The sequence below is a fragment of the Gorilla gorilla genome, chromosome 19 (genome assembly GCF_029281585.2).
Source record: "Gorilla gorilla gorilla isolate KB3781 chromosome 19, NHGRI_mGorGor1-v2.1_pri, whole genome shotgun sequence".
Taxonomy (NCBI): Eukaryota; Metazoa; Chordata; class Mammalia; order Primates; family Hominidae; genus Gorilla; species Gorilla gorilla.
Window position 1 is genome coordinate 15,877,946 of NC_073243.2, and position 25,366 is coordinate 15,903,311.

The window sequence follows — 25,366 nt, forward strand, 5'->3', positions numbered from 1 at the left end:
CTTATTCTCATTTGTGAAATACATCAATATCAGTGTCCTGTAAGAATCATCCTGTGACCTAGCTCGACTGGCTGCCGTGTGCTGTGGCTCAAGGTCTGTGTCCATGTAACTAGCAGAGGGGTGTGTGTGTGAATGCTTTCAGCCTCCAGAAAGGTCTAGCTCACACCTCACTCAAACCTATTTGTGTGGTTCATGGTCTCAGTAATACATTGAAGGTTCCCAGAGTTCAAGCGTAGTGGTCACACGTAACTTGAGACCCTTTCCTCTCTTCATAAGTGAATCTTACTAGGAATTGGGAGAGTGGAAGACCTATTATTGGTCAAGGAGCCAAGCCTACTTTACCTGAGGAGAACCTGAGTAATGCCCCATTGTGAAGGAGGGTGTGGATATGGAGGGAGTGATGGGACATATTTTTCCCCCTTTCATCTCACACATTAAACATGTCCCCAGCCAATTCTCATAGTTTCCTCATACCTCAGACACCTTAAGCTCATTTTTTTTTCTTTTTGTAGAGACAGGTTATTTCTGTTGCCCAGGCTGGTCTCAAACTCCTGGCCTCAAGTGATCCTCCTGCCTCAGCCTCCCAAAGCACTGGGATTATTATAGGTGTGAGCCACCGTGCCTAGCCCACTCTCAATTTTTTTTTTTTTTTTTTTTTTAGACAGGGTCTCACTCTGTCACCAAGGCTGGAGTACAGTGGTCTGATCTCAGCTTACTGCAGCCTCTACCTCCCAGGATCAAGTGAGCCTCCTGCTTTAGCCCCCTGAGTAGCTGGGACTACAGCTGTGTGTCACCACACCTAGCTAATTTTTGTGTTTTTTTTTTGTAGAGACAGGGCTTCCATATGTTGGCTGGTCTCAAGTGATCCTCCCGCCTCGGCCTCCCAAAGTGCTGAGATTACAGGTGTGAGCCACCGCACCTGGCCCAAACTCATTTTTTATGTTCCTGCACACATCATTCCCTTAACCAAACCATTCATTCATCCAAATCTTGACAACCCTTCCTGAGGCAAAAGCTAACGTGACCCATCCATTCAGCACATCTCTGCTGGGTTTGCCAGGTCTCGTCTTCACAGTAGCCCCTTTGGGGGTGACTGAATAGATGGAGTTAAGACTGTATGGGAAGTGGGTGTGCTTATTGTCCCAGCTACCCAGGAGGCTGAGGTGGGAGGATCACTTGAGTCCAGGGGTTCAAGGCTAGTCTGAGCAACAAAGACTGTACGCACTCCTCAATTCAGAGGGGACCCATTTTCTTGAGGTCACTAACCTAGCCCCTCGCCACTGAGTTTATCTTGGTCCCCCAATCCTCTCATTTTAGAATTGTGCAGGCCTCTCGGGCACAGCAATCTCATGGCCAGAGGCAGAGCCAGGGCTGGACTGGATTCTTTTCCAAGCTACTGTCCTTTCCAAGATACCTCAAGAAAAAAACATTAAAAGACGAAATAACTCTTGAAGGGGGTTATACGTACCCTGTAATGCTTTTTCCACTCACATGGTTTCAACTTTGGGCTTATTTGCCAAAATCTAGGATGGAAAAGTCCAGTTATGAACATGTTCCTCCCGGGTGGATTTGATCTTGAAGACACTAAACCCAATTTCAGAGCATATTTAATCCTTGGCTATTGCTGAGGTCGACTTAGAAGAGACAAAGTGAGATGCGAAAGAGGAGAATTTTTATGATAGTCTGTACGTTACAAATACCCAAGAAACTATTTTCTTTACACCATTATTGCCATGACTTTTCGTGGACAGTTTCACGTAACTGTAAAGTCCAGGCTGCTCGGGTCTGGCCCCTACAGACCTGCCATGTTGAGGCCCAGTTTTTTTGCTCCCGCACAGGTAAGAAGCTGCTCATCTTCTGCAGACCCGCCATGTTGGGGCCCAGCTCCCCACGCCAAGTCAGAAGCTGCTCATCTTCTGCAACAGGGTTTGGCGCCGTTCTTCAGGGCTGATGCCCTCAGCAATGGACTTTAAGAAGCGCTGCTCGTGTGCCCTCTGGAGCAAGGAGCTGACAGAAGGGTTGGTCTTGCTCAAAGTCTCATAGCAGGTGAGGGTTTCCAAGGCTAAAACGTAGAGTGGCTCACAGACCTCCGGGTGGAGCATGGCCATGATGTGCAGAGCATGGCAGAACACCTGGGTGTAAACAAACAGGGCTTCCTGGGTCAGGTCCTGCTCTGGTCCTTGAGCCCAAGGGCCGGCTGCCTGTATCGACCTGACTGAGTCCAGGAGGCGGGTCAGACTGCCACAGAGGAGTTTGACCACGTGGTTCCAGCCTTCCAGAGGAAGCCAATTACGACAGCTATGGCTGCAGAGAAACTGGAAAGTCCTCAGGAAGAGGACGGAGAGTTGCAGCTCCTGGGCAAAGGGCTTCAGGTTGAGCAGGGGAACAAACTGAATATATTCCAGGCTATAGGGGACATGGAGGAGCTGCTTCTCCAGCAGTCTCCTGGTCAGCTGGTGAAGGCGCTGCCACTCCTGAGGGCTGCACCAAGGCATGACTTGCACCAGGGCCACCAGAAAGCCTTTGCTGAACAGTCTGACCTCCTCAGGATTGCCCACGTCCACCACCAAGAGAGACAGCATCCTCTCCGAGACGCCGCTGGAGACGCAGCAGCACTCCATCCAGGCCAGGAGCCCCGTGCCAGCCCCGTACCCTGGGTGGGCCTGGGAGGTCCACTCGTCTTCTGAAAGCTTACAGATCTCAAAAAGTGTGGCTGGCACTTCACACTTGAAGTGCCCCTCGAAGAAGTTCTTCAGCCTCAGGCCCACAGTCCAGTCCAGCTGTTCTAACTTGCGGTGGAGCCAGGACAGGGACTTGATCCAGACATCCGGGGAGAAGGTCTCGGCATTGGCTGATACAATCTCACACAGCAGCTCCAGGATATGGATCGCTAGATCCCTCCTATCCAAAGAGAGGCACCGCTTCTCCTTGGGAAGCTGCCAGTACTTGCTGAAGCCGTCCAAGAGCTGGCACAAGCTGAAGAGGAGTGGAAACGGGGAGCAGGTCTGGAGCCAGTATTCCTCTCGGCACACGTTTGCCTCTAGAGTCTGGATGAAGATCCTCAGACTGAGGTCTACCTCTTCAACATCTAACCTCAAGAAAGGCAGGACAAATTCCTTCAGCACCTCGTCTGGCTCAAGAAGAGCAGCCACTGGAATCCCTTGGGGTTTCACGGGACTCATCAGGCAGTTCAGGAGCTCTAAAAATTGCTTTTCTTCCTTGGGTGTAGAGAACTTCATCCAGACGGTTTCTTTGAGGCATGACGCCATGAAAGTGGCAGATGAATTGGGACCCTGCTCTTCCACAAACCTAAGGGCAGGGAAGGCAGTGAGAATCTGGGCCAGGAACTTGTGGGTGCCGAGATTGACCACAGCCAGGCTGCACATTTTCTTCACCGTGACTTCCGGGTGCACTATGACCAGGCGGGCCACGGAGGCCACAGCTTTTGCCAAGCCCTGTTCGGAGGCACTCTGAGTGAGCTGGTTAAAAGTTGTATTGAGGTCTTCCTGAAAACCCTCCACATAAGCCAGCAACTTTTCAGAGAGGCCCTTTCGCCCCCAGGAACGCAGGATACCTGCAAGGACTTTATTTTTACCTGGCAGGGACAGGTCTGCGTAACAGTCCAGGATCAGGTGGATCACCTGCCGGATCTGAGACTCAGGGATGGCTCTGTCAGCTGTGCTGACATCTATCACTGTTTCCAGCAGCCTCAGCACCAAGTCTGGCTCTCGGAAGAGGGCCCTGTTACTCCCCAGGCAGGCTACCCACTCGTCCGAGAAGGCCCACTTCTTCTCAGAGGCAAAAATGTAGCACACTTCCATATGGCGGTCCATCTTCTGCTGGATGATGGCCATGGCAATGGAAGCCGTGATGTCCTCCAAGGCCCTGTTCTTCAGCACCGTGCTCGTTTTCCTCAGGAAGTCCCTGACACACTCCGCCAGCTCAGAGACCACCTGCCTGTCCTCCTTGGACAGGCTGGTGCGGTTCAGGTAGAGCGTCGCGTTCTGGCTGAAGGAAGTCAGACTGTCGCACAGCCGGTAGCTGTCGTAACTTGTCCCCTGGCTGCTGCGGAGCACAGCCTGCAACTCCTCCCCCCACTCCCGCAGCAGGCGGTGCAGGAACTCGCAGCCCACGAAAATGGTCTCACTGGGGAGTTTGGCCAGCGAGGTCAGGCTGACATCCCGTTCTGCCTCTTTCACCTTCTCTGCCAGCGCCTGCTGGTGGTAGGGATTCTGGGTGTCCGAGTTCCACACGGAGATCACCGTGGCCAGTTTGTCCAGATACACGGTTGCAGACACCTCCTGGGGGTCATCCTCTGTCAGCGCAAACACAGTCAGCATGTCAGCCAGGTTGGCCAGCGCACAGCACTTCCTCCCCGGGCCCAGGATCCGACTCTGGATCTGCGTCAGCCCGCGGAGCAGCATGGCCAACAGGGGCATGGTGGGGCACATGTCTGGGTCTGACCTAAGCCTCTTTGGAGGATGGGGGAACTCATCTAAGGCAGGCAGGTACTTATGGGCCATTGCACTAAACTGGGAGAGCAGGGGGTCCTGTGGGTGACCCCTGTGCTTCATCATCTCCCACCAGACGTCCAGGAAGAAGGCCACGTCTTCAGAAGAAGTGTCAACGGTCACGTGTTCCAGAAAGCGCTCCAGTTCTGCATGGCAGATGGTGGTGGGCAGGGCCATCAGGAGCTGGATAAAGAGTCCAGAAGCTTCCAGGGATTTGAGCAGCTCGAAGAGGACAGTGTGGTTGATGGTGGGGATCATGTTGCCCACCGAGAAGAACAGGTCTTCCTGCCACCGTGTCTCTGTGTCGGACGGGGTCACGGGGTGCGGCTGCAGAACCTTGGCCCAGATGATGATCAGGGCTTTCTTCTTCCAGGCAAAGGGCTGGGAGTGTGCTGCAGCCGAGGAGATCTCCCTTAAGGCCTCCACGATGGGCCGTCCAACATGTTCCCAGTCAGACTTTGTTAATTCTGCCAGTGCCTTAGGGTGGAACAGCTGCTCAGCCAGCAAGAAGCCTCCATGCAGAATAGTCATTTCTTCACAGATGTTCAAGGGTCCTGCACATAGACAAGCCAAATAAGACAGTATAGTGAAAATGTTTCCAGATGGCCACTGCTGTTAGTAGGCTGTCATGGTTAGAGATGACAAGGGTTTTAAATGACATCAGCGGAAGGGGAGAAGGGATGACTACAAGAGCCACTGCACAGCTGGAGTCAGAAGGACTTGGCCGAGGAATCCAGAATGGCTTCCGAGCTCTCCAGCCTGGGAACTGGGAGGCCACCAGGTGACATCATATACAGGGAATGGAGGAGAATCAGAGCAGGTGTGAGGAAAGATGAGTTCAGCTTTGGCCATCAAGGTACAGATGTCCTCCAGCAACGGAAATGCCGGGTGGAAGTTCAGGAGGGAAGTCAGCTGGGAAATGTGATTCTGAGAGGTATCTGCCCAGAGGGGATCACTGGAACCAAGATGGTGAATGAGATCCTTCAGGAAAAGTGTGTGAAAAGAAAAAGCTGGGCTGCTGAGGCGAGACCCTCCAGCAAAGGCTGGGCCAGCAGAGGATGTGGGGAGAGGGGTTTAGAAATAGGAGGACAGTACAAACTACAGGGGCCACTGAGCATGTACCACAGGACATGACAGCTGAGCTTCTCATGACAGATGAAGGGAGCACAGCCACAGGGTAACGGGCACAGCAGCAATCACACGGTCACAGGATAATGGGCACAGCAGCAATCACACGGTCACAGGATAATGGGCACAGCAGCAATCACACAGCCACAGGGTAATGGGCACAGCAGCAATCACACAGCCACAGGGTAATGGGCACAGCAGCAATCACACGGTCACAGGATAATGGGCACAGCAGCAATCACACAGCCACAGGGTAATGGGCACAGCAGCAATCACACAGCCACAGGATAATGGGCACAGCAGCAATCACACAGCCACAGGGTAATGGGCACAGCAGCAATCACACGGTCACAGGATAATGGGCACAGCAGCAATCACACAGCCACAGGATAATGGGCACAGCAGCAATCACACGGCCACAGGGTAATGGGCACAGAGCAATCACATAGCCACAGGGTAATGGGCACAGAGCAATCACACAGCCACAGGGCAACAGGCACAGCAGCAATCACACGGCCACAGGGTAATGGGCACAGAGCAATCACACAGCCACAGGGTAATGGGCACAGCAGCAATCACACAGCCACAGGATAATGGGCACAGCAGCAATCACACAGCCACAGGGTAATGGGCACAGCAGCAATCACACGGCTACAGGATAATGGGCACAGAGCAATCACACAGCCACAGGATAATGGGCACAGAGCAATCATATGGCCACAGGATAATGGGCACAGAGCAATCACACAGCCACAGGATAATGGGCACAGCAGCAATCACACGGCCACAGGGTAATGGGCACAGAGCAATCACATAGCCACAGGGTAACGGGCACAGAGCAATCACACAGCCACAGGGTAACAGGCACAGCAGCAATCACACGGTCACAGGGTAATGGGCACAGAGCAATCACACAGCCACAGGGTAATGGGCACAGCAGCAATCACACAGCCACAGGATAATGGGCACAGCAGCAATCACACAGCCACAGGGTAATGGGCACAGCAGCAATCACACGGCTACAGGATAATGGGCACAGAGCAATCACACGGCCACAGGATAATGGGCACAGAGCAATCATATGGCCACAGGATAATGGGCACAGAGCAATCACACAGCCACAGGGTAATGGGCACAGCAGCAGTCACACAGCCACAGGGTAATGGGCACAGAGCAATCACACAGCCACAGGGTAATGGGCACAGAGCAATCACATAGCCACAGAGTAATGGGCACAGAAGGAATCAGACAAGCCCTGCCTTCACTCTTTATAAACTTGCCTTGGGAACAGGCTTCAAACATTCTTCTACCTTTCAGGGAAACGGTCCACCCCACAGCTCCTTCCAGTCAAAAACAAGCTACTCATGGCCCTAGCTCTGTGGGAGAAACCAGGGAGTAGATACAGAAAATACTGTGCTAGAGTAAGCCTTCCTTCAGGGAACTAACGATTGACACAGACTTACCATGGAAAGCATCTTGGGATGTTTAATCAGACATGGGTTTAAATCCTAGTTCAGCCATTTAAAAATGATGTGATTCTGGCCAGGTTCAGTGGCTAGCACTTGTAATCCCAGCTACTTGGGGGGCTGAGGCAGGTGGATCCCTGAGGCCAGGAGTTCAAGACTAGCTGGGGTAACATAGTGAGACTCCCCCCCATCTCCAAAAAAAAAAAGGGATGTGATCTTGGTCAGATTGCTTCTCCAAGCCTTCCTTCTGCATATGTGGGGATAATACAGACTTCATGTTATGCCTTTGGGGATCATGTGATATATACCAGTCACGCCCTTGCTAGTGGGTTGGCACTGCTATCTCCTGACCCCATCTCCCTGGGACGCTATGATGGATAAATGAGATAGAGCTACAATAAGAATCCGGTTACAGAGTCTAATTAGGTGCTCAGTAAATGTTGGTTTCCCCAAACCTTTTCATGGTTGGCAAGACCAGAATCTTGTCACTATTCTTTGCCTCCCCCAGCTCAGAAACATCAAAGGATGTAGGTCTTTATCAAGTATGTTTCCTTTGGCCCAGAAACTAAAACGAGGGTGCAAACACTGCTCCCTATTCCTCATTCCTGAGTCATCTCCCCTTTCCCAGGATTGAGAGATGCTACTCCTTCCTCAGTCTGTCATGCCCCCAAGAGCTCATATTCCTCATTTTCACAGGCCAGACACCAGCAGAGAAAACACTGACTCCAGGAGACTAAGGACCATCTTACCCCTCCCACCATTTATGGGAGCAGCAGCAGGCCAAGGGCTCAGCACTATGTAACCCACTTGTGGAGGCAATCCATCTCATCTCACAGTGGCTGAGACCGACTCCCAGGGAGGATTACGCTGCAAAGGGGATCTCCCTGGGGGTTACCGCCCTTCTTTCTGGCTCAGGAGGCTCTCCCAGGGTCCCAAAATATGGTCCCTCCTGACGCTGTAAATTTAATTTTATTGCATTATTGGCTTAGTTGAGCAGATGTTTGGCCCTAAACACCTGCCTTCCAGGCGCATTAAGTACGCACAGTTTGAAGTAGTAAGTCCCAGGGCGGTTACCAGCTGGAAAATACTCCGGTACTCTATCATGGATGGTTAACTAGTGCTTGCCACAGCCCGCTTCTTAGGTTTATTAAGCGCCTACTCCATGCCAGACACTGTGCTAGGTGGTACACAGGTAAGATCTCTTCTATTCACAATCACCTTTTGAGGACTACTACTCCTGCTCTAGAGATAAGGACACTGAGGCGCAGAAACGATTTCCTCAGGGTGTCCCAGCCTGAATGTGGTGGGGCTGGGAAGCAATTACGGCTGAGGGGCTCCAAGCCCTTAGAGCTCTGCCATTCCGCTCCTGAAAAGCTGTCTGGGGGTGGGGACCAGACCATTTCCCCCCAGCCTACTACTGCTGACACATCTCGGGGTGCCTCACCCCCAGCTCTCCCAGAACAGCCTCCTGGTCTTAGCAGCGTGTGCCAAGATTTAGCAGGGAGCATCTAGTTCCTACGGGCTCCCTCCCAGAGCTTGCCTGTAAGATTCTGAATCAGGACGCACGCAGCTTCACAAAGTGACACCTCAGGAGCGCAGCCGCCCCAACCGCGGGTGTGACCCGCGCAACCCCACAAGGGACACTGTACCTCTGCGATCTCAATGAAAAGTCACCCAAAACTCAGTGGGGAGACACACTTCCATTCTCCCCGCTCTGTCGATGAGGAAACGTCATGAGCGTAAGACACCTGGAGCGTTAAGACACTTGCTCAAGAACGCAGTTGCCGTTCAGGAAATGAGGCCGTCGGGGCGCCCAGGGGTGCTCGGAGGGAGCCCGTTTTCCAAAGCACGTGCGCGAGCCCCGGGCGCTTCCAGGGGCTCTAACTTCACGTCTGCTCCGTGTTTTCAAGCGCAGGGGACCGGAGGCGGCAAGACGCGGCCCAACGCGCGGCGGGACCCGGACCACCCCCGGCCAAGGCCACCCCGGGACCCCTAGACCCGCCCCGACGCGGAGGACGTTTCGGTCCGGGCCCGCGCGAGCGTGCGCGGCAGGGGGAGACGCGACGGGGCAGCACCGCCCTGGTGGCGCATTGCTGGACGCAGCCCGGGGCCGGGGAGCCGCGGCACCCACCTAGGTCCATGGCGGCGACGCCGGCGGCTGTGCGGGGCTAACGCCCCCTCCCCTCCGAGAACTCGAACGCGGCGCGGGACGCACGGCACGATGGGAGACGCAGGCGCCACGGCGGCCGCGCCTAGGCGCTGCTTACAACCTCCGCCCGGCCCCGCCCACAGCCTTCCCCGCGCACGCGCAGTCCTCACGAACGAGCGCGCCAAGCGCACAGCGCCGCCTTCCGGCAGAGCCCTCCCACCAGCCCTCAGGTACCCGGGCGTCGCTCACTAGACCCCTCCGCACCGTCCCCTGCCCGGCCCCTCTTCCGGGGTCCCAGCGGGTCGGGCTCATGATTCACCGGCCCCGCATTCACCCTCACCCGGTAACCCCGGGCGTGCCCCGCACACAGTTCACCCCCACCGAGCGCCTCCCCTGGGACGCCCACTACCCAGCGCGGCCGCACCACGCGAGGCTTCCACTCCCACCCGCCCAGCTCGCGCCACATACAGTCCCTCAACGCGCTCCTGCCGCGCCGCCCCCTCCAGACAGCAGCGTTCCGGATCCTAGACGCTTTTTGACGGCTGGTCCTCCCCAGAAAATGCGCCGTGTGAGCCCACACATGGTGGGGTATACGCTGGACCCCGAGCTTGCAATCTGTGCTTGACAAAACAGAAACATCGTGTGCCTGTCTCCTCCCCCTGAGATCGAGTAGTAACAGCCATGCCAACTCTCCATCCCCAGCTTCTAGCACCAGGGACCGCCTCCACCACCCCACGTGCCAAGTGGAGTTCGAGCTGGCGCGCGCGGCCCTCAAGCAGCTCAAGGGGCCCGTGAGCGATCAGGAGAAGCTGCTGGTCTACGGCTTGTACAAACAGGCCACCCAGGGCGACTGCGACATCCCCGCCCCTCCGGCCTCAGACGTGAAAGCCAGGGCCAAGTGGGAGGCTTGGAGCGCGAACAAAGGGGTGTCCAAGATGGACGCCATGAGGGGCTACGCGGCCAGAGTGAGGAGATGAGGAAGAAGGAAGTGGGGGGCATGGAGCGCGAACAAAGGGGCGTCCAAGATGGACGCCATGAGGAGCTACGCGGCCAGAGTGAGGAGATGAGGAAGAAGGAAGTGGGGGGCATGGAGCGCGAACAAAGGGGTGTCCAAGATGGACGCCATGAGGGGCTACGCGGCCGGAGTGAGGAGATGAGGAAGAAGGAGGCTGGCTGAGGGCTCCTCGGGAATGGAAAGGGCTTCTTAGACCTTGATGGCTGAAATGTCCTGAAACTGTCGCAAGCTTAGCCGAGACATCAATAAATCACTTAAACTGCATGAGAGTGACCGACTGCTGTTGGAAAGGAGAAACTCAGTGACTGAGTGCTGGGGAGGCGTCCAAATACACAGACTTGCTTTTTGTATGGTTTTGGGTGGAGTTCCCAGCTCTCCTATTACAAGAGCGTATGTAGGTATTTGGAAGGACGAGGGGGACAGTGTGCTGTGGAAATGCCCAAGATCTGAGGGCAGGAGACCATTCTCCAGTGACAGCCTCTTGGGAGGTTGAGGCCCCAGCCCCTTATCTCTTCAAGGCTGATTCACTAATACCCCAGCACCACAGAGGGGAGAGGGACTCTGTCCTCCTAAACAAGTCAAGTCCAAAAGCCCCCACTGGAACACAGGGCCTACCCAGTTCATGTTTTGAGGGAGACCAAGCTTTCCGTGATGATAATGCGATGAAACAATTGATGCGTCAGAACACAGCAGTTGAGAAACAATGGAGCAGATGGTGTCAAAATCCCAGCACCAGAAAGGCTCATCTAAGGCCGGGCAACCAAAATGTTCTCGGGACTATTCTGTACTTAACCCTGGTTTCTGCTTAGGGGACGGTGGGACAATATGCATATGGATGTCTATGTGGGATTTGTTGCAAGAGCACAACACACCCCTTGACCTATGCAAGTGCCAGAGTGTCTGAGTCCAGCTTCTACTCCTGTTAATGATCACGGGAGCCTCAATACACAACCATTGTGCATGGCGGCTGGAGTATGGAGTAGTAAGTGGTATCTAGAAAGGCAGGTCTACAGTGGCATATGGGATTTCCTGGTACTTCTTCTTTAATAGAAACTATCTTCACAGATCATGACATCAGGTCAGCTGCATTTCTCACTGGGACCAATAAACAATAGAAGCAACAACCATAAAGACTTAAGAGGACAAAGGAAACCAAACCTCACTGTGTGTCTTCAAGATCTTCTGTTCACATAGTTGCAGGAAGTTGCTGTAGACAAAGTACATTACTAAAGAATGAAGCCCACCCAGGACATCACAGCAACGAAAGAACTATTTCTGGTAACTGTGGACCAGGTGAGAGCCACACTGTAGAACAGCAGTGCTGCCCTCTCTTCTTTGGCGAATGTTATGAAGACATTCTGATGCACTTAGGGTCATGATTCATGTTAAATGTAAATTAATCGTAAAAATAATACATCTTGCTCCAAAATGTGGTGACAATTTAGAAGCTGTCTACATAGCCAGACCACTCTGTAAATCACAGAACCTAGAAAGTAAAAATGTGCCATAATTAGGACAGCAGAAAGTAACAGTAAAATAAAGTTTAAAAAAAACCCCAGAAAATAAGGATTTATCTATTTGTATTTGCTTAAGAAGGGGTTACCTATAGGATGCAGGGGGAATGGGATTGATGGGCATGGGGTATACTGTGAAAGGAAAATAAAATCTTGGGACCAAATTCACTAAGCCAAAAGGAAAAGTTAAGCTTGGAAATTGAGTCATGGAATATGCAAAAAACTTTTCCTTTTGTTCCTAAACAGATAAGCTACAAGACAGAAGGCCACATATCTCCCCAGGTGGTCTCCCTCACCTGACAATATAAATTAACAGCTTATCTTCATAGGTAAGGGACAAAGACAACACCAGAAACCATCCCTCAGCAGCCGAGACAAAACGTAGATGTACTGAGCTGAATGCATAACTGTTCCTCTGCCCGCTGCTTTCACTGTAACATGTAGATTTGGTGAGCACTAAATGTAGATTTACTGAGCTGAATGCGTAACTGTTTCTCTGCCCTCTCCTTTCACTGTAACATGTAGATTTGGTGAGCACTAAATGTAGATTTACTGAGCTGAATGCGTAACTGTTCCTCTGCCCTCTCCTTTCACTGTAACATGTAGATTTGGTGAGCGCTAAATGTAGATTTACTGAGCTGAATGCATAACTGACTGTTCCTCTACCCCCTCCTTTCACTGTGACATGTAGATTTGGTGAGCACTAAATGTAGATTTACTGAGCTGAATGCATAACTGACTGTTCCTCTGCCCTCTCCTTTCACTGTGACATGTAGATTTGGTGAGCGCTAAATGTAGATTTACTGAGCTGAATGCATAACTGACTGTTCCTCTGCCCGCTCCTTTCACTGTAACATGTAGATTTGGTGAGCACTAAATGTAGATTTACTGAGCTGAATGCGTAACTGTTCCTCTGCCCGCTCCTTTCACTGTAACATGTAGATTTGGTGAGCGCTAAATGTAGATTTACTGAGCTGAATGCATAACTGACTGTTCCTCTGCCCTCTCCTTTCACTGTGACATGTAGATTTGGTGAGCACTAAATGTAGATTTACTGAGCTGAATGCATAACTGACTGTTCCTCTGCCCGCTCCTTTCACTGTAACAGGTAGATTTGGTGAGCGCTAAATGTAGATTTACTGAGCTGAATGCATAACTGTTCCTCTGCCTGCTCCTTTCACTGTGACATGTAGATTTGGTGAGCACTAAATGTAGATTTACTGAGCTGAATGCGTAACTGTTCCTCTGCCCGCTCCTTTCACTGTAACATGTAGATTTGGTGAGCACTGATGAAAGCCTCACAAGAATGTAACCACTTATCTCCCTACCTACCCTCCTTTATTTTTCCTTTCCCTCTTCCCTCCCTTCCTGCTCTTTCCCTTTTAAATACTTGTTAGGAATAATGCTCAAAATCCTAAGGAAATAGAACACTCGAACAAAGGATTCTTAGCAAAGCAATTTTACTTCTGTGCAGAGGGGTGCCTCCTTGGCCAGTTGTCATGAGAGCACACCTGAACAAAGGGGCACGAGAGCCTTTGTTCCTGACACAAGTCCTGCCCCTCTACCCTTTCCCCATTGGCTGGGGTCAGGTCATACAATCTAAACTAATCCCGCTTGGCTAAACATTTGATTTTTTTAGATAGGGTAGGCACGTAAAAGAAAGTGGAGAGGAAGGGGAAGGGGTGTTTGTAATGAGCTAGAAAGTTAGTCCTCTTCCAAATAAGGGAAGGAATGTGAGCTGGTACTGATAACACTTGGTACTGTGGCGTGCCTGGGCATCTCACAAAGGCAAAAAGGAAAAAAGGAGAAAAAGGGGGCAGGGTACTATGAATTAAAGAATAAAATATTGATCAGATTATTTGAAGAGAAACGTCATCATATCCCACATACTGAGGCCCTAAAAATCCTCTTTGGAAAGTGTGTGGGGGCCACAGATCTGTGCTTGTGTCTCCTCAGGCACATCCTCAGCCTTGGCAAAATAAACCTCTAAATGGGCGAGACTTGTCTCAGACACTTACCCGGTTCACAATACCTTTTCATATTGTTTTCATTTTTGAACCATGTGGCTCTATTGCTTTATATAAAGAGGATGAGGCAAGCGCACTTCTTTATTGATCATTAAAGTCAGAGTAAATTTACTATTGATTTCCCCTGAGGTTGGCGCAAGAACTCTTAGGACAAACAGGGAAACTTCTCAACTCTTAGCCTGAATTTCAACGGACACGTTGGAGGTCTCCTGAAAACTCGGGCTGCTAAGTCACAGCGGCACTGAGTGGCAGGTGAGAGAGCCAGAAAGCCACATGAAGGAGCACTCACCGTCCCTGGGTTTGTTAATTCCGGTAACATGTCAGACGGACACGGACTTCAGACAGTCCTGCAGGCTAACTAGGAAAGCTCTGGCAACACGGCCGTTCTAAATCTTCCCGGAGATTTAACTCAAGGCACACTTGTATTTACATGTAGGCTCCACAACCCCTTGATTCAAAAAAACAACTCTGGAGAAGCTGAAGAACTTTCCAACTTCATCTGTTTGAAACACCAGCTTGCAGCCTGAACAACGCAGTGAGACGGTCGCTACAAAAGATCAAAACGTTGGCTGGGTGTGGTGGCACGTGGCTGTGGGCCCAGCCATTCGGGAGGCTGAGGTGGGAGGATCTCTTGAGCCCCAGAGGTCAAGGCTGCAGAAAGCCATGATGGTGCCCCACTGCACTCCACCCTGCGTGATAGAGCAATGTCTCAAAAACCAAAAATGAAACAGCAGCTTGGGCAAAGCTATCTTCCTCATACCATTTTCTAATTGATCATATCCCCCAGATGTGGGAAACTAATCACTTTAGTTTAAAATTAGTTTTTGCGGATCTAATGGCCATCTAAATAATGTTTTGGTTTTTTTTTTTGAGACGGAGTTTCGCTCTTGTTGCCCAGCTGGAGTGCAACAGCGTGATCTCGCTTCACCGCGACCTCCACCTCCCAGGTTCAAGGGATTCTCCTGCCTTGGCCTCCTGAGTAGCTGGGATTACAGGCGTGCACCACCACACCCATCTAATTTTGTATTTTTAGTAGAGATGGGGTTTCTCCGTGTTGGTCAGCCTGGTCTCAAGCTCCCGACCTCAGGTGATCCACCTGCCTCAGCCTCCCAACGTGCTGGCATTATAGGCTTGAGCCGCCGCGCCCGGCCTAAATAATAATTTTTAAAAATTACTCTTTTTTGGTTTAGAATTACTTAGCTGAACTGTGCAGAAGCAAGCTTCTGGATGCCTTGATAAAAAGCCAAAGTTGTACACTAGAGGGCTTTAGGATGAATAAAATGTTAAAAAACGCCAACAGGACGAGGTGGGCTGATCACCTGAGGTCAGAAGTTCAAGACCAGCCTGACCAACATGGAGAAACCCCGTCTCTACTAAAAATACAAAATTAGCCAGGTGTGGTGGCACATGCCTGTAATCCCAGCTACTTGGGAGGCTGAGGCAGGAGAATCGCTTGAAACCGGGAGGCAGAGGTTGCGGTGAGCCGAGGTTGCGCCACTGCACTCCAGCCTGGGCAATAAGAGCGAAACTCTGTCTCAAAAAAAAAAAAAAAAAAGAACCAATTACCTAGAGGAGGGCCATATATATAACTTGGTTTGCTTTGAAACTCAAGACTGCTTCCCTAGGATATGGAATTCAAGCTGAATGAAAAGTCGTAGAGCTGGATGAGAATTTATTTCTCTCCGTGAAGGTATAATAGTATCACCCCTATAAGAAGATAAGCTGAAATACAACCAAAATTTCCATGCCCCACGCCCTGCCAGTAAGGGAGGAAAGCAGAGGTTATGATTTACAAGTAATTCTATATATGTTCTTTTGGAACCAGGATCCTCTGAGTCAATCCCTTCCAATCTCCTAAGTTTATTTTTAAAAATCTGAACCTGGCCACCACTTTAAATGATGAGACTTAGAGACTGGTATAACAGCTTGATTTCAGAAGCTTACTTTCAAAAAAAATTTATTCAATGAATACACAATATAATTCCATTTCGAGTGATTAAAACCTATTTGTTGTATAAAACCAAACAAAACTACAAGAAAACATTTTCAAAACCTTTTATTTAGGCTGAAGAAATCGTTTAATCCATTTTAAAGAAATCTCACATGATGTTCTGTCGGGATTAAAAATATACACAGAAAAAAATAAAACAAAATATATACACAGAAAGAAGCTCGCACAGAGCCAGGCGTGCAGCAACGTCACACACTCATTCCTTTCTGTTTCCTCTGGACACTCAAAATGTGAAAGCAAGTAAGATGGGGGTGGTTAACCAAACCTTTTGGTCCAAGGAATAAAATTTCTTTAAAAAATGTAAAACGTCAAAACCTGCCAGAATAAGACAATAGAACAGCATATCGTCAGGTGCTGGGAATGGCACCGCGACAAGCCATTAATGTGGATTTACTTGCACAGCTGCTCTCATAAAAGCTACACGATTCAGAGGTAACCCTAACTATCTGCAGTCCCAAACAAAGTCATGTTCATGCCGCTGTCCTAGTCTGGACAATCATCTGTCACTCATCAAACACAGTTATATACAGAATGTGCAGTCCCAGCAACAGTGTAGATTACAGCAGGCGTTCTCTACCTGGACTCATGATTGGATTTCATTTCTAAATTACATCAGAGCTTTCAAAGATTGAAATACACAAATCTGCACTACCCAAGCCTCCTTGCCTGTACGGGAAACAAATCAGAAGAGCATTTATTGGGAACTGACACGTCAGGCCTCACAGGTGCTGGGCAGGAATCACAGAGGCTTGCTCTGCATCATGTCTTCCGTTAACCTGAAGCTTTGGGTTTATTGTGTTTAGCAAACCACTCGTCACTTTTATCTGCTGCCATTGCCTGTAAAATAGAAATAGAATATACATTGACTCCAAGCCTGAAAAACAAAAGACATAGCCCACTTTATACCTCACTGTACTGACCACAATAAAAAAAATTAACATTAAAAAAAGGACCCAAACCCCCGCTCCAAAAAAAAGAGAAGAGAAATAAAAAAAAAATTTTAACATTTAAAGAGTATTAATCCAGTACAGAGTATTACGTTCAATAAGGCAAGAGATACTGGTGAGTAATGAGCAACTGTGGATCCTCACTCGGCAGAGTCAAGGGCAAACCAAGCCTGTAGCCAGGAAGTGTGGCTGGCGGACCAACGAGGTCAGGGACCCGCATGCCAGGCGGTAGGATCTCTGGTAAAAGAGCAAGTCCTGCCACTCACAGCATCTGGACAGACGCTCAAGAATCTTTAGTGTCATGAAACTCAGTCTGATAGTGAGGCCAAATATGAAACTCTACGTGATGTTTTAGTGATGAAGCCTGGAATGATTCCTTTTTCGTAAGTCTCCTCCCGGCCTACTCTTCTGATGTTGGTTCTGTTTAGTTTTGGCATCTTAATTAAAAAGGAAGCCTCAGGCTGTGCCCAGTGGTCACACCTATAGTCACAGCCACTTGGAGGCTGAGGCCAGAGGATCGCGTGAGCTCAGGAATTCGAGTTCAGCCTCGGTAACAGAGTGGGACCCTGTCTCATATATATACATACAGATACAAATAAAAATAAATGAATAATAGAAAGCCTTAACAATAATGTTTTGGTTCCACAAGCGTCCCTTTCATTGTTTAGCAAGGACAAACATTCATTTATGTAGTCAAAAAGAGCCAGGTACCACGCTGGGTTCAGGTGTGGCAGCAGAGACAGTCGGAAGCTTTGAGGAGTGTGCAGAACAGCTGAGAACTCAGATATGGAAACAAGTATTTCGCATGACAGAGTGTGTGTACGCATGTGTGTGTCTTGAAGCATTTGCTATAATATCTACCTTGGCAGGAAGTCACAAGATGAGTTGGCAATTGAAAAAGAAGAAACAAATATATTTATTATTTAGAAACAGTGAAGGTGAAAGTGGCTGTCCTAGGTAGTGTGACTCAGAGATGGACTGTTTCATTTCTAAAAAATCTTAGTACTATCTGATTTATTATCTTGATGAAAATAAGTATTTAAAAATCAAAGATATGCTTAAAAAAACCACAACTCACAAATATGCACGTTTCTGTCTTTTAGGAGCCATAAAAAGTGGGAGCAAAGAACAACTAAATGATTTGGAGAACCTAAGAAAGCTTTTTTTCTTTTTTGAAATGGAGTTTTGCTCTTGTCGCCCAGGCTGGAGTGCAATGGCGCCATCTCGGCTCACTGCAACCTCTGCCTTCTGGGTTCAAGTGATTCTCCTGCCTCAGCCTCCCAAGTAGCTGGGATTACAGGCGTACACCACCATGCCTGGCTAATTTTTTGTGTTTAGTAGAGACAGGGTTTCACCATGTTGGTCAGGCTGGTCTGGGACTCCTGACCTCAGGTGATCCACCCGCCTTGGTCCCCCAAAGTGCTGGGATTACAGGGGTGAGCCACCGCGCCCGGCTGAACCTAAGAAAGCTTTTAAGTGTTGAAGGACAGGTAAAAGAGGAGAGGGAAAAAACCCTTTGGGTTGGATGCAAGAAGAAGTATCTTAGCTAATATAACCAGTTCAGTGGGACTGGAATAGGGATGAGTTAGGGGACTTAGGGAGGGAGGCGGGAAAGAAGGTCAGAGGGTAGAGAATGTCCAAAAATGTCACATGCTCTGTCAGAGAGTTTGAAATTTATCTCAGAGGCAAGAGAGAGCTATCGGATTAAACAGTTTTAAAAATTACTGGATGTTTGCTTTGGGACAGACCGTAAGGTGACAATGAGGCCTTTCAAAGGCAAAGCTGATAGGCAGAAGACATTTCAGAGGTAGAACTCACAGCTCTTGGTGACTAATAGCTAAAATAATTTAAGGATCAGGAGAAATAATGGTCAAAAGTGACTGTAAATCTAAAACGTCTATTAAATGTTAAAAAACAGAACACAACAAAATAACACCAAAACTGGCTCTGAGGATTCCAGCGTGAACAACTGGGATCACAGATACGCTGTACTGTCCAGGGAGGGAGCAGGGCACAGAGGAAGGAAAAGGACTGACTGTAAAGCCTGAAAGGCTTCCATCCAGGCCCCTGCCTGCACCTACTCAGTGTGTGATCTTCAGGGATGAAGGGGAATCACTTCATCACCACCCAAGCCCTTGCCTGCCACTTACTCCGTGTATGGTATTCAAGGGTGAGGGCCAATGACTTACTCACTCTTAGCCTCGGTTTCCTCATTTGCAAAGGCTGATGCTATCAACCTTGCAGGTTATATTCAGAATCAGAGAATGTGGCTGGGCGCGGTGGCTCATGCCTGTAATCCCAGCACTTTGGGAGGCCGAGGCAGGCGGATCACGAGGTCAGGAGATCGAGACCATCCTGGCTAACACAGTGAAACCCCGTCTCTACTAAAAATACAAAAAATTAGCCAGGCGTGGTGGTGGGCGCCTGTAGTCCCAGCTACTCGGGAGGCTGAGGCTAAGGCAGGAGAATGCCGTGAACCCGGGAGGTGGAGCTTGCCGTGAGCCGAGATCGCACCACTGCACTCCAGCCTGGGTGACAGAGCAAGACTCCGTCTCAAAAAAAAAAAAAAAAAAAAATCAGAGAATGTATATGAAGCACTTAAGGCTGGGCGCGGTGGCTCACATCTGTAATCCCAGCACTTTGGGAGGCCGAGGCAGGTGGATCACCTGAGGTCAAGAGTTCGAGACCAGCCTAGCCAACATGGTGAAACCCTGTCTCTACTAAAAATACAAAAATTAGCTGGACATGGTGGCATGCACCTGTAATCCCAGCTACTCGGGAATCCCAGCTACTCTCCTGAGGCAGGAGAATCACTTGAACCTGGGAGGCGGAGGCTGCAGTGAGCTGAGATCACGCCACTGCACTCTAGCCTGGGCAACACAGTGAGGCTCCATCTCAAAAAATAAATAAATAAATAAAAATAAAGCACTTCAGAACGTATTGATATACTAGCATTTATTTCTTTTTATTTTTATTTATTTACATATTTTTAGTATAAATAGAGAGTTTATCTGGGCCAAGCTTGAAGACTGCAACCCGGGAACATAGATTCAGGTTTCCCAGAATCTACACTCCCAAGTAGCCTTTATTTAATATTACTGGAAGAAGAATGGATTTGAGGTAAGATAAGTTATGGACACGCTGAGTTTGATATGTGGTAGGTTTCCTAGGTGAAGAGGTTCTCGGGATATAACATTGGTCTGGACAGAGAAAGTACTACATGTAAGAGAAAAAGTTCATAAGCTGGACTTCACCAAAACAAAAAATTCCTCATCTTCAAAAACTCAGTTAATGGCTGGGAAAAATACTTGAATTTGCAAGTGACGAAGGAATGATGAAAAACTACAGTACAGAGTCAAGGTAAGAGTCATGTAAGGATCTGTCATACTCTCTTCGGTGGTGCATATTTGGAATTTTCATTATGAAATATGAAAAATTATTAAAGAATGGACAAAAGACTTGAACATAAAATTCACAAAAATAAGTAAATGGCTAATAAGCACATGAGAAGGTGCTCACTATCATCAGTCATCAGGGAAATAAAAATTAAACCTCTGTGGGGCCAAGCTGGAAGGATCACTGGAGGCCAGCCTGGGCAACACAGTGAGAATCTGTCTCCACAAACATAAAACACATCAGCTGGGCATAGTGCTGCAGCCCTAGCTATGTGGTGGCTGAGGCAGAAGGATCGCTTGATTGCACCAATGAAACCATTTCACATGTGCTAGAATAGCTAAAAAACCCACAAAAAGCAAAGTAAGTGTTGGTGAGAATGTGGAGCTACTGGACCTCTCGTGGACAAACGATGGTCCGATCACTTTCGATGACTGTTTGACACTTTCTTATACAGTAAAAGCAGTTCTACTCCTAGGTATTTACTCAAGAGAAATGAAACATCTATCTATCTACAAGAAGATTTACACAAGAATGTTCATGGCAGTCTTCCTTATAATAGATTAAAAAATCTAGAAATAAACCAAATGTCCACCATTATAAGAATGAATGAGCAAATTGTTATATTCATAAAATTGAGTATCAGTCAGCAATTTAAAAAAAATGAGCTGTGATATGCAATTACATGGTGGAATCTCAAAACCATGTTGAGTAGGCCGGGCGCAGTGGCTTACACCTGTAATCCCAGCTCTTTGGGAGGCCAAGGTGGGCGGATCACAAGGTCAGGAGATCGAGACCATCCTGGCTAACACAGTGAAACCCGTCTCTACTAAAAATACAAAAAATTAGCCGGGCGTGGTGGCAGGTGCCTGTAGTCCCAGCCACCCGGTAGGCTGAGGCAGGAGAATGGCGTGAACCCAGGAGGCGGAGCTTGCAGTGAGCAGAGATTGTACCACTGCACTCCAGCCTGGGTGACAGAGCGAGACTCCGTCTCAAACAAAACAAAAAACAAAAAAAGCCACGGTAAGTAAAAGAAGCCAGGCACAAAAGGAAAGAAAATACTGAATGACTCCATTTGTATGAAGTCCAAGAACGAACTCACCTACAGTGACAGAAGTCAGAATAGCAGCTCATGTGGGAGATGAAGGTGCCAACTCACTGGAGATGGGCATGAGGGAACTTCCTGGGAAAATGGTCTGTATTCTGAGTAGTGGTTGTATGAGTAAACACAACCGTCAAAACACATTTAAATTCTACCTAAATTATGCCTCATCAACAACAACCACCTGTCTGAGCTGAGGAAGGAGTTAAAAACTGGAAGTGAGGAGGCTGGAGCCAGGATGATGGTTATGTTTAGGGCAGGGGTAAGCGGAGTCGCAGGTAAGCTCTCATCAGAGTGGAGGAAGAATGCAGAATGGGAAAAACAGCAAAGTAGGGCTATGGGTATAAAAACACTTTGGGATGAGACACAGAAAGAGGTGCCCGTGTCTGAGGAGAAACTGTCAGAGAGATGAAAATGGCAGGATGGCCAGGCGCAGTGGCTCACGCCTATAATCCCAGCCCTTTGGGAGGCCGAGGAGGGTGGATCACCTGAGGTCAGGAGTTCAAGAGACAGGGTTTCACGGTGTTAGCCAGGATGGTCTCGATCTCCTGACCTTGTGATCCGCCCGCCTCGGCCTCCCAAAGGGCTGGGATTACAGGTGTGAGCCACCGCACCCGGCCTACTCAACCAGGCTGACCAACATGGTGAAACCCCATCTCTACCAAAAATACAAAAACTAGCCAGGTGTGGTGGTGCGTGCCTGTAATCCCAGCTACCAGCTACTCAGGAGGCTGAGGCAAGAGAACTGCTTGAATCTGGGAGGCAGAGGTTGCAATGAGCTGAGATCACGCCACTGCACTCCAGCCTGGGCAAGAGAGTGAGACTCCCAACTCAAAAAAAAAGAAAAATGGCAGGATCGCTAACAGCAGAGGAGAAGAGAGCTCAGGGAGCAGGAGTTCATCAATGGTCCATGTCTATAATCCCAGCACTTTGGGAGGCCAAGATGGATCAAATGATTGAGACCAGGAAGTTTGAAACCAGCCTGGGCAACATGGTGAAACCCCATCTCTACAAAAAATACAAAAATTAGCCAGGCATGGTGGCGCACGCCTATGGTTCCAGCTACTAGGGAGGATCACTGGAGCATAGGAGGCGGAGGTTGCAGTGAGCTGACATCGTGCCACTGCACTCCAGCCTGGGTGACAGAGAGAGACCCCGTCTTAAAAAAAATAAAATGGGCTCAGGCGTGGTGGCTCACGCCTGTAATCCCAGCACTTTGGGAGGCCAAGGCAGATGGATCGCCTGAAGTTAGGAGTTCAAGACCATCCTGGCCAACATGGTGAAGCCCCGTCTCTACTAAAAATACAAAAATTAACCAGGCGTGGTGGCACGTGCCTGTAATCCCAGCTACTTGGGAGGCTGAGGCAGGAGAATCGCTTGATCCCGGGAGGTGGAGGTTGCAGTGAGCCAAGATCATGGCAAAGCACTCCAGCCTAGGTGACAGAGCAAGAATCCGTCTCAAAAAATAAATAAAATAAAATGGGCCAGGCGCAATGGCTCACACCTGTAATCCCAGCACTTTAGGAGGATGAGGTGGGTAGATCACTTGAGGCTAGGAGTTTGAGACCAGCCTGGCCAACCTGGCAAAACCCTGTCTCTACTAAAAATACAAAAATTAGCCAGCATGGTGGCAGGTGGCTGTAGTTCCAGCTCCTCGGGAGGCCGAGGCAGAAGAATCGCTTGACCCTGGGAGGCGAAGGTTGCAGTGAGCCAAGATTGCACCATTGCACTCCACCCTGGGTGACAGAGCTAGACTCCATCCCAAAAAATTTAATTAAGTAATTAATTTAATTAAATTAAGAGCGAGGAGGAAGAGTCTGGCAAATTTGTCAGCTGAGAGGATGACTGAGATTCTACTTTCCTTCAGGATAAAATGTATAAAGACTGTATTTTCTATACATTGCCTGCTTTAACGTTAATTGTGCATCTACTATTATGTCAGTAATTCGCCAAGCTCTATAAACCATAACAATCTTATGAGATAGATCCTCTTATTTTCTGAAATTTTTGGATAAGAAGACTAAAGTTCAAAGAATTTAAGTCAACTGTTTAAGGTCAGTCACAGAGTTACGTGACAGAACCAAGAAAGACCAATTTGTTCCTTTAATCATTCAACAAAGTATTTGCAGAACGTCTAGTACATGCCAGGTATGTGCTAGGAGCTAGGATCCAACAACTACTTTGAATGCTTCTGAATTACTGAGTTTGAAGAGAATCTAAAAGTAGTTGCTATATTTGGCAAGAAACCAAAGCACTTCACTAAGTAACAAGAGCCAGTGCAAAACAGACTGAAGTGAAAATGGGAGGCGAGAAAGAGAAACAGCGCACACTCAGATTTTTAGAGGAAGAAATCTGGAGAGGACGTAAGAGGGAGAAACAGCGCGCACTCAGATTTTTAGAAGAAGAAATCCGGAGAGGACGTGAGAGAGAGAAACAGCGCACACTCAGATTTTTAGAAGAAATCTGGAGAGGATGTGAGAGAGAAACAGCGTGCACTCAGATTTTTAGAAGAAGAAATCTGGAGAGGACGTGAGAGAGAAACAGCGCGCACTCAGATTTTCAGAAGAAATCTGGACAGGATGTAAGAGAGAGAAACAGCGTGCACTCAGATTTTTAGAAGAAATCTGGAGAGGATGTGAGAGAGAGAAACAGCGCGCACTCAGATTTTTAGAAGAAGAAATCTGGAGAGGACATGAGAGAGAAACAGCTCACACTCAGATTTTTAGAAGAAGAAATCTGGAGAGGACGTGAGACAGAGAAACAGCGCGCACTCAGATTTTTAGAAGAAATCTGGAGAGGACGTGAGACAGAAACAGCGCACACTCAGATTTTTAGAAGAAGAAATCTGGAGAGGACGTGAGACAGAAACAGCGCGCACTCAGATTTTTAGAAGAAATCTGGAGAGGATGTAAGAGAGAGAAACAGCGCGCACTCAGATTTTTAGAAGAAATCTGGAGAGGACGTGAGACAGAAACAGCGCACACTCAGATTTTTAGAAGAAGAAATCTGGAGAGGACGTGAGACAGAAACAGCGCGCACTCAGATTTTTAGAAGAAATCTGGAGAGGATGTAAGAGAGAGAAACAGCGTGCACTCAGATTTTTAGAAGAAGAAATCTGGAGAGGACGTGAGACAGAAACAGCGCGCACTCAGATTTTTAGAAGAAATCTGGAGAGGATGTAAGAGAGAGAAACAGCGCGCACTCAGATTTTTAGAAGAAATCTGGAGAGGATGTAAGAGAGAGAAACAGCGCGCACTCAGATTTTTAGAAGAAATCTGGAGAGGACGTGAGACAGAAACAGCTCACACTCAGATTTTTAGAAGAAGAAATCTGGAGAGGACGTGAGACAGAAACAGCGCACTCAGATTTTTAGAAGAAGAAATCTGGAGAGAGAGGACATGAGAGAGAGAAACAGCGCGCACTCAGATTTTTAGAAGAAGAAATCTGGAGAGAGAGGACATGAGAGAGAGAAACAGCGCGCACTCAGATTTTTAGAAGAAGAAATCTGGAGAGGACATGAGAGAGAGAAACAGCGCGCACTCAGATTTTTAGAAGAAGAAATCTGGAGAGGACATGAGAGAGAGAAACAGCGCGCACTCAGATTTTTAGAAGAAATCTGGAGAGGATGTAAGAGAGAGAAACAGCGTGCACTCAGATTTTTAGAAGAAGAAATCTGGAGAGGACGTGAGACAGAAACAGCGCGCACTCAGATTTTTAGAAGAAATCTGGAGAGGATGTAAGAGAGAGAAACAGCGCGCACTCAGATTTTTAGAAGAAATCTGGAGAGGATGTAAGAGAGAGAAACAGCGCGCACTCAGATTTTTAGAAGAAATCTGGAGAGGACGTGAGACAGAAACAGCTCACACTCAGATTTTTAGAAGAAGAAATCTGGAGAGGATGTGAGAGAGAAACAGCGCACACTCAGATTTTTAGAAGAAGAAATCTGGAGAGAGAGGACATGAGAGAGAGAAACAGCGCGCACTCAGATTTTTAGAAGAAGAAATCTGGAGAGGACATGAGAGAGAGAAACAGCGCACACTCAGATTTTTAGAAGAAGAAATCTGGAGAGGAAGTAAGAGAGAGAAACAGCTCACACTCAGATT

At 48.6% G+C, this 25,366-nt stretch overlaps 2 protein-coding genes and 1 long non-coding RNA gene across 11 annotated transcripts in view; 1 reads left to right on the top strand and 2 right to left on the bottom strand.

Annotated features, from left to right (window-relative positions):
* Positions 1-1,590: 1,590 nt before the first annotated feature.
* Positions 1,591-9,995, bottom strand: GEMIN4 (gem nuclear organelle associated protein 4). 2 transcript variants are annotated; one of them, XM_004058209.5, is made up of 2 exons: positions 9,237-9,995; positions 1,591-5,065 (listed from the first exon to the last, which is right to left on the bottom strand). In XM_004058209.5, exons 1-2 carry the CDS (start codon positions 9,244-9,246, stop codon positions 1,899-1,901), a joined length of 3,177 nt encoding a protein of 1,058 aa, XP_004058257.5. In that variant the 5' UTR covers positions 9,247-9,995; the 3' UTR covers positions 1,591-1,898. The 2 variants fall into 2 exon arrangements, with proteins under 2 accessions (XP_004058257.5, XP_018868871.4); XM_019013326.4 differs by lacking the exon at positions 9,237-9,995 and adding an exon at positions 8,755-9,176.
* A 254-nt stretch (positions 9,996-10,249) lies between these two features.
* Positions 10,250-12,276, top strand: LOC129527985 (uncharacterized). 3 transcript variants are annotated; one of them, XR_008673102.2, is made up of 2 exons: positions 10,250-11,562; positions 12,030-12,276. It is a non-coding gene; the product is annotated as an uncharacterized lncRNA (long non-coding RNA). The 3 variants fall into 3 exon arrangements; XR_010131884.1 differs by having other exon boundaries at positions 12,100-12,276; XR_010131885.1 differs by having other exon boundaries at positions 12,113-12,276.
* A 3,573-nt stretch (positions 12,277-15,849) lies between these two features.
* Positions 15,850-25,366, bottom strand: part of GLOD4 (glyoxalase domain containing 4) — a 42,262-nt gene continuing 32,745 nt past the window's right edge. For all 6 annotated transcript variants that reach the window (XM_055367087.2, XM_055367085.2, XM_055367086.2 and 3 more), the window contains one exon: positions 15,850-16,658. In XM_055367087.2, coding sequence (XP_055223062.1) covers positions 16,593-16,658 — 66 coding nt within the window. In that variant the 3' untranslated portion in view covers positions 15,850-16,592. The remainder of the gene's footprint in view (positions 16,659-25,366) is intronic.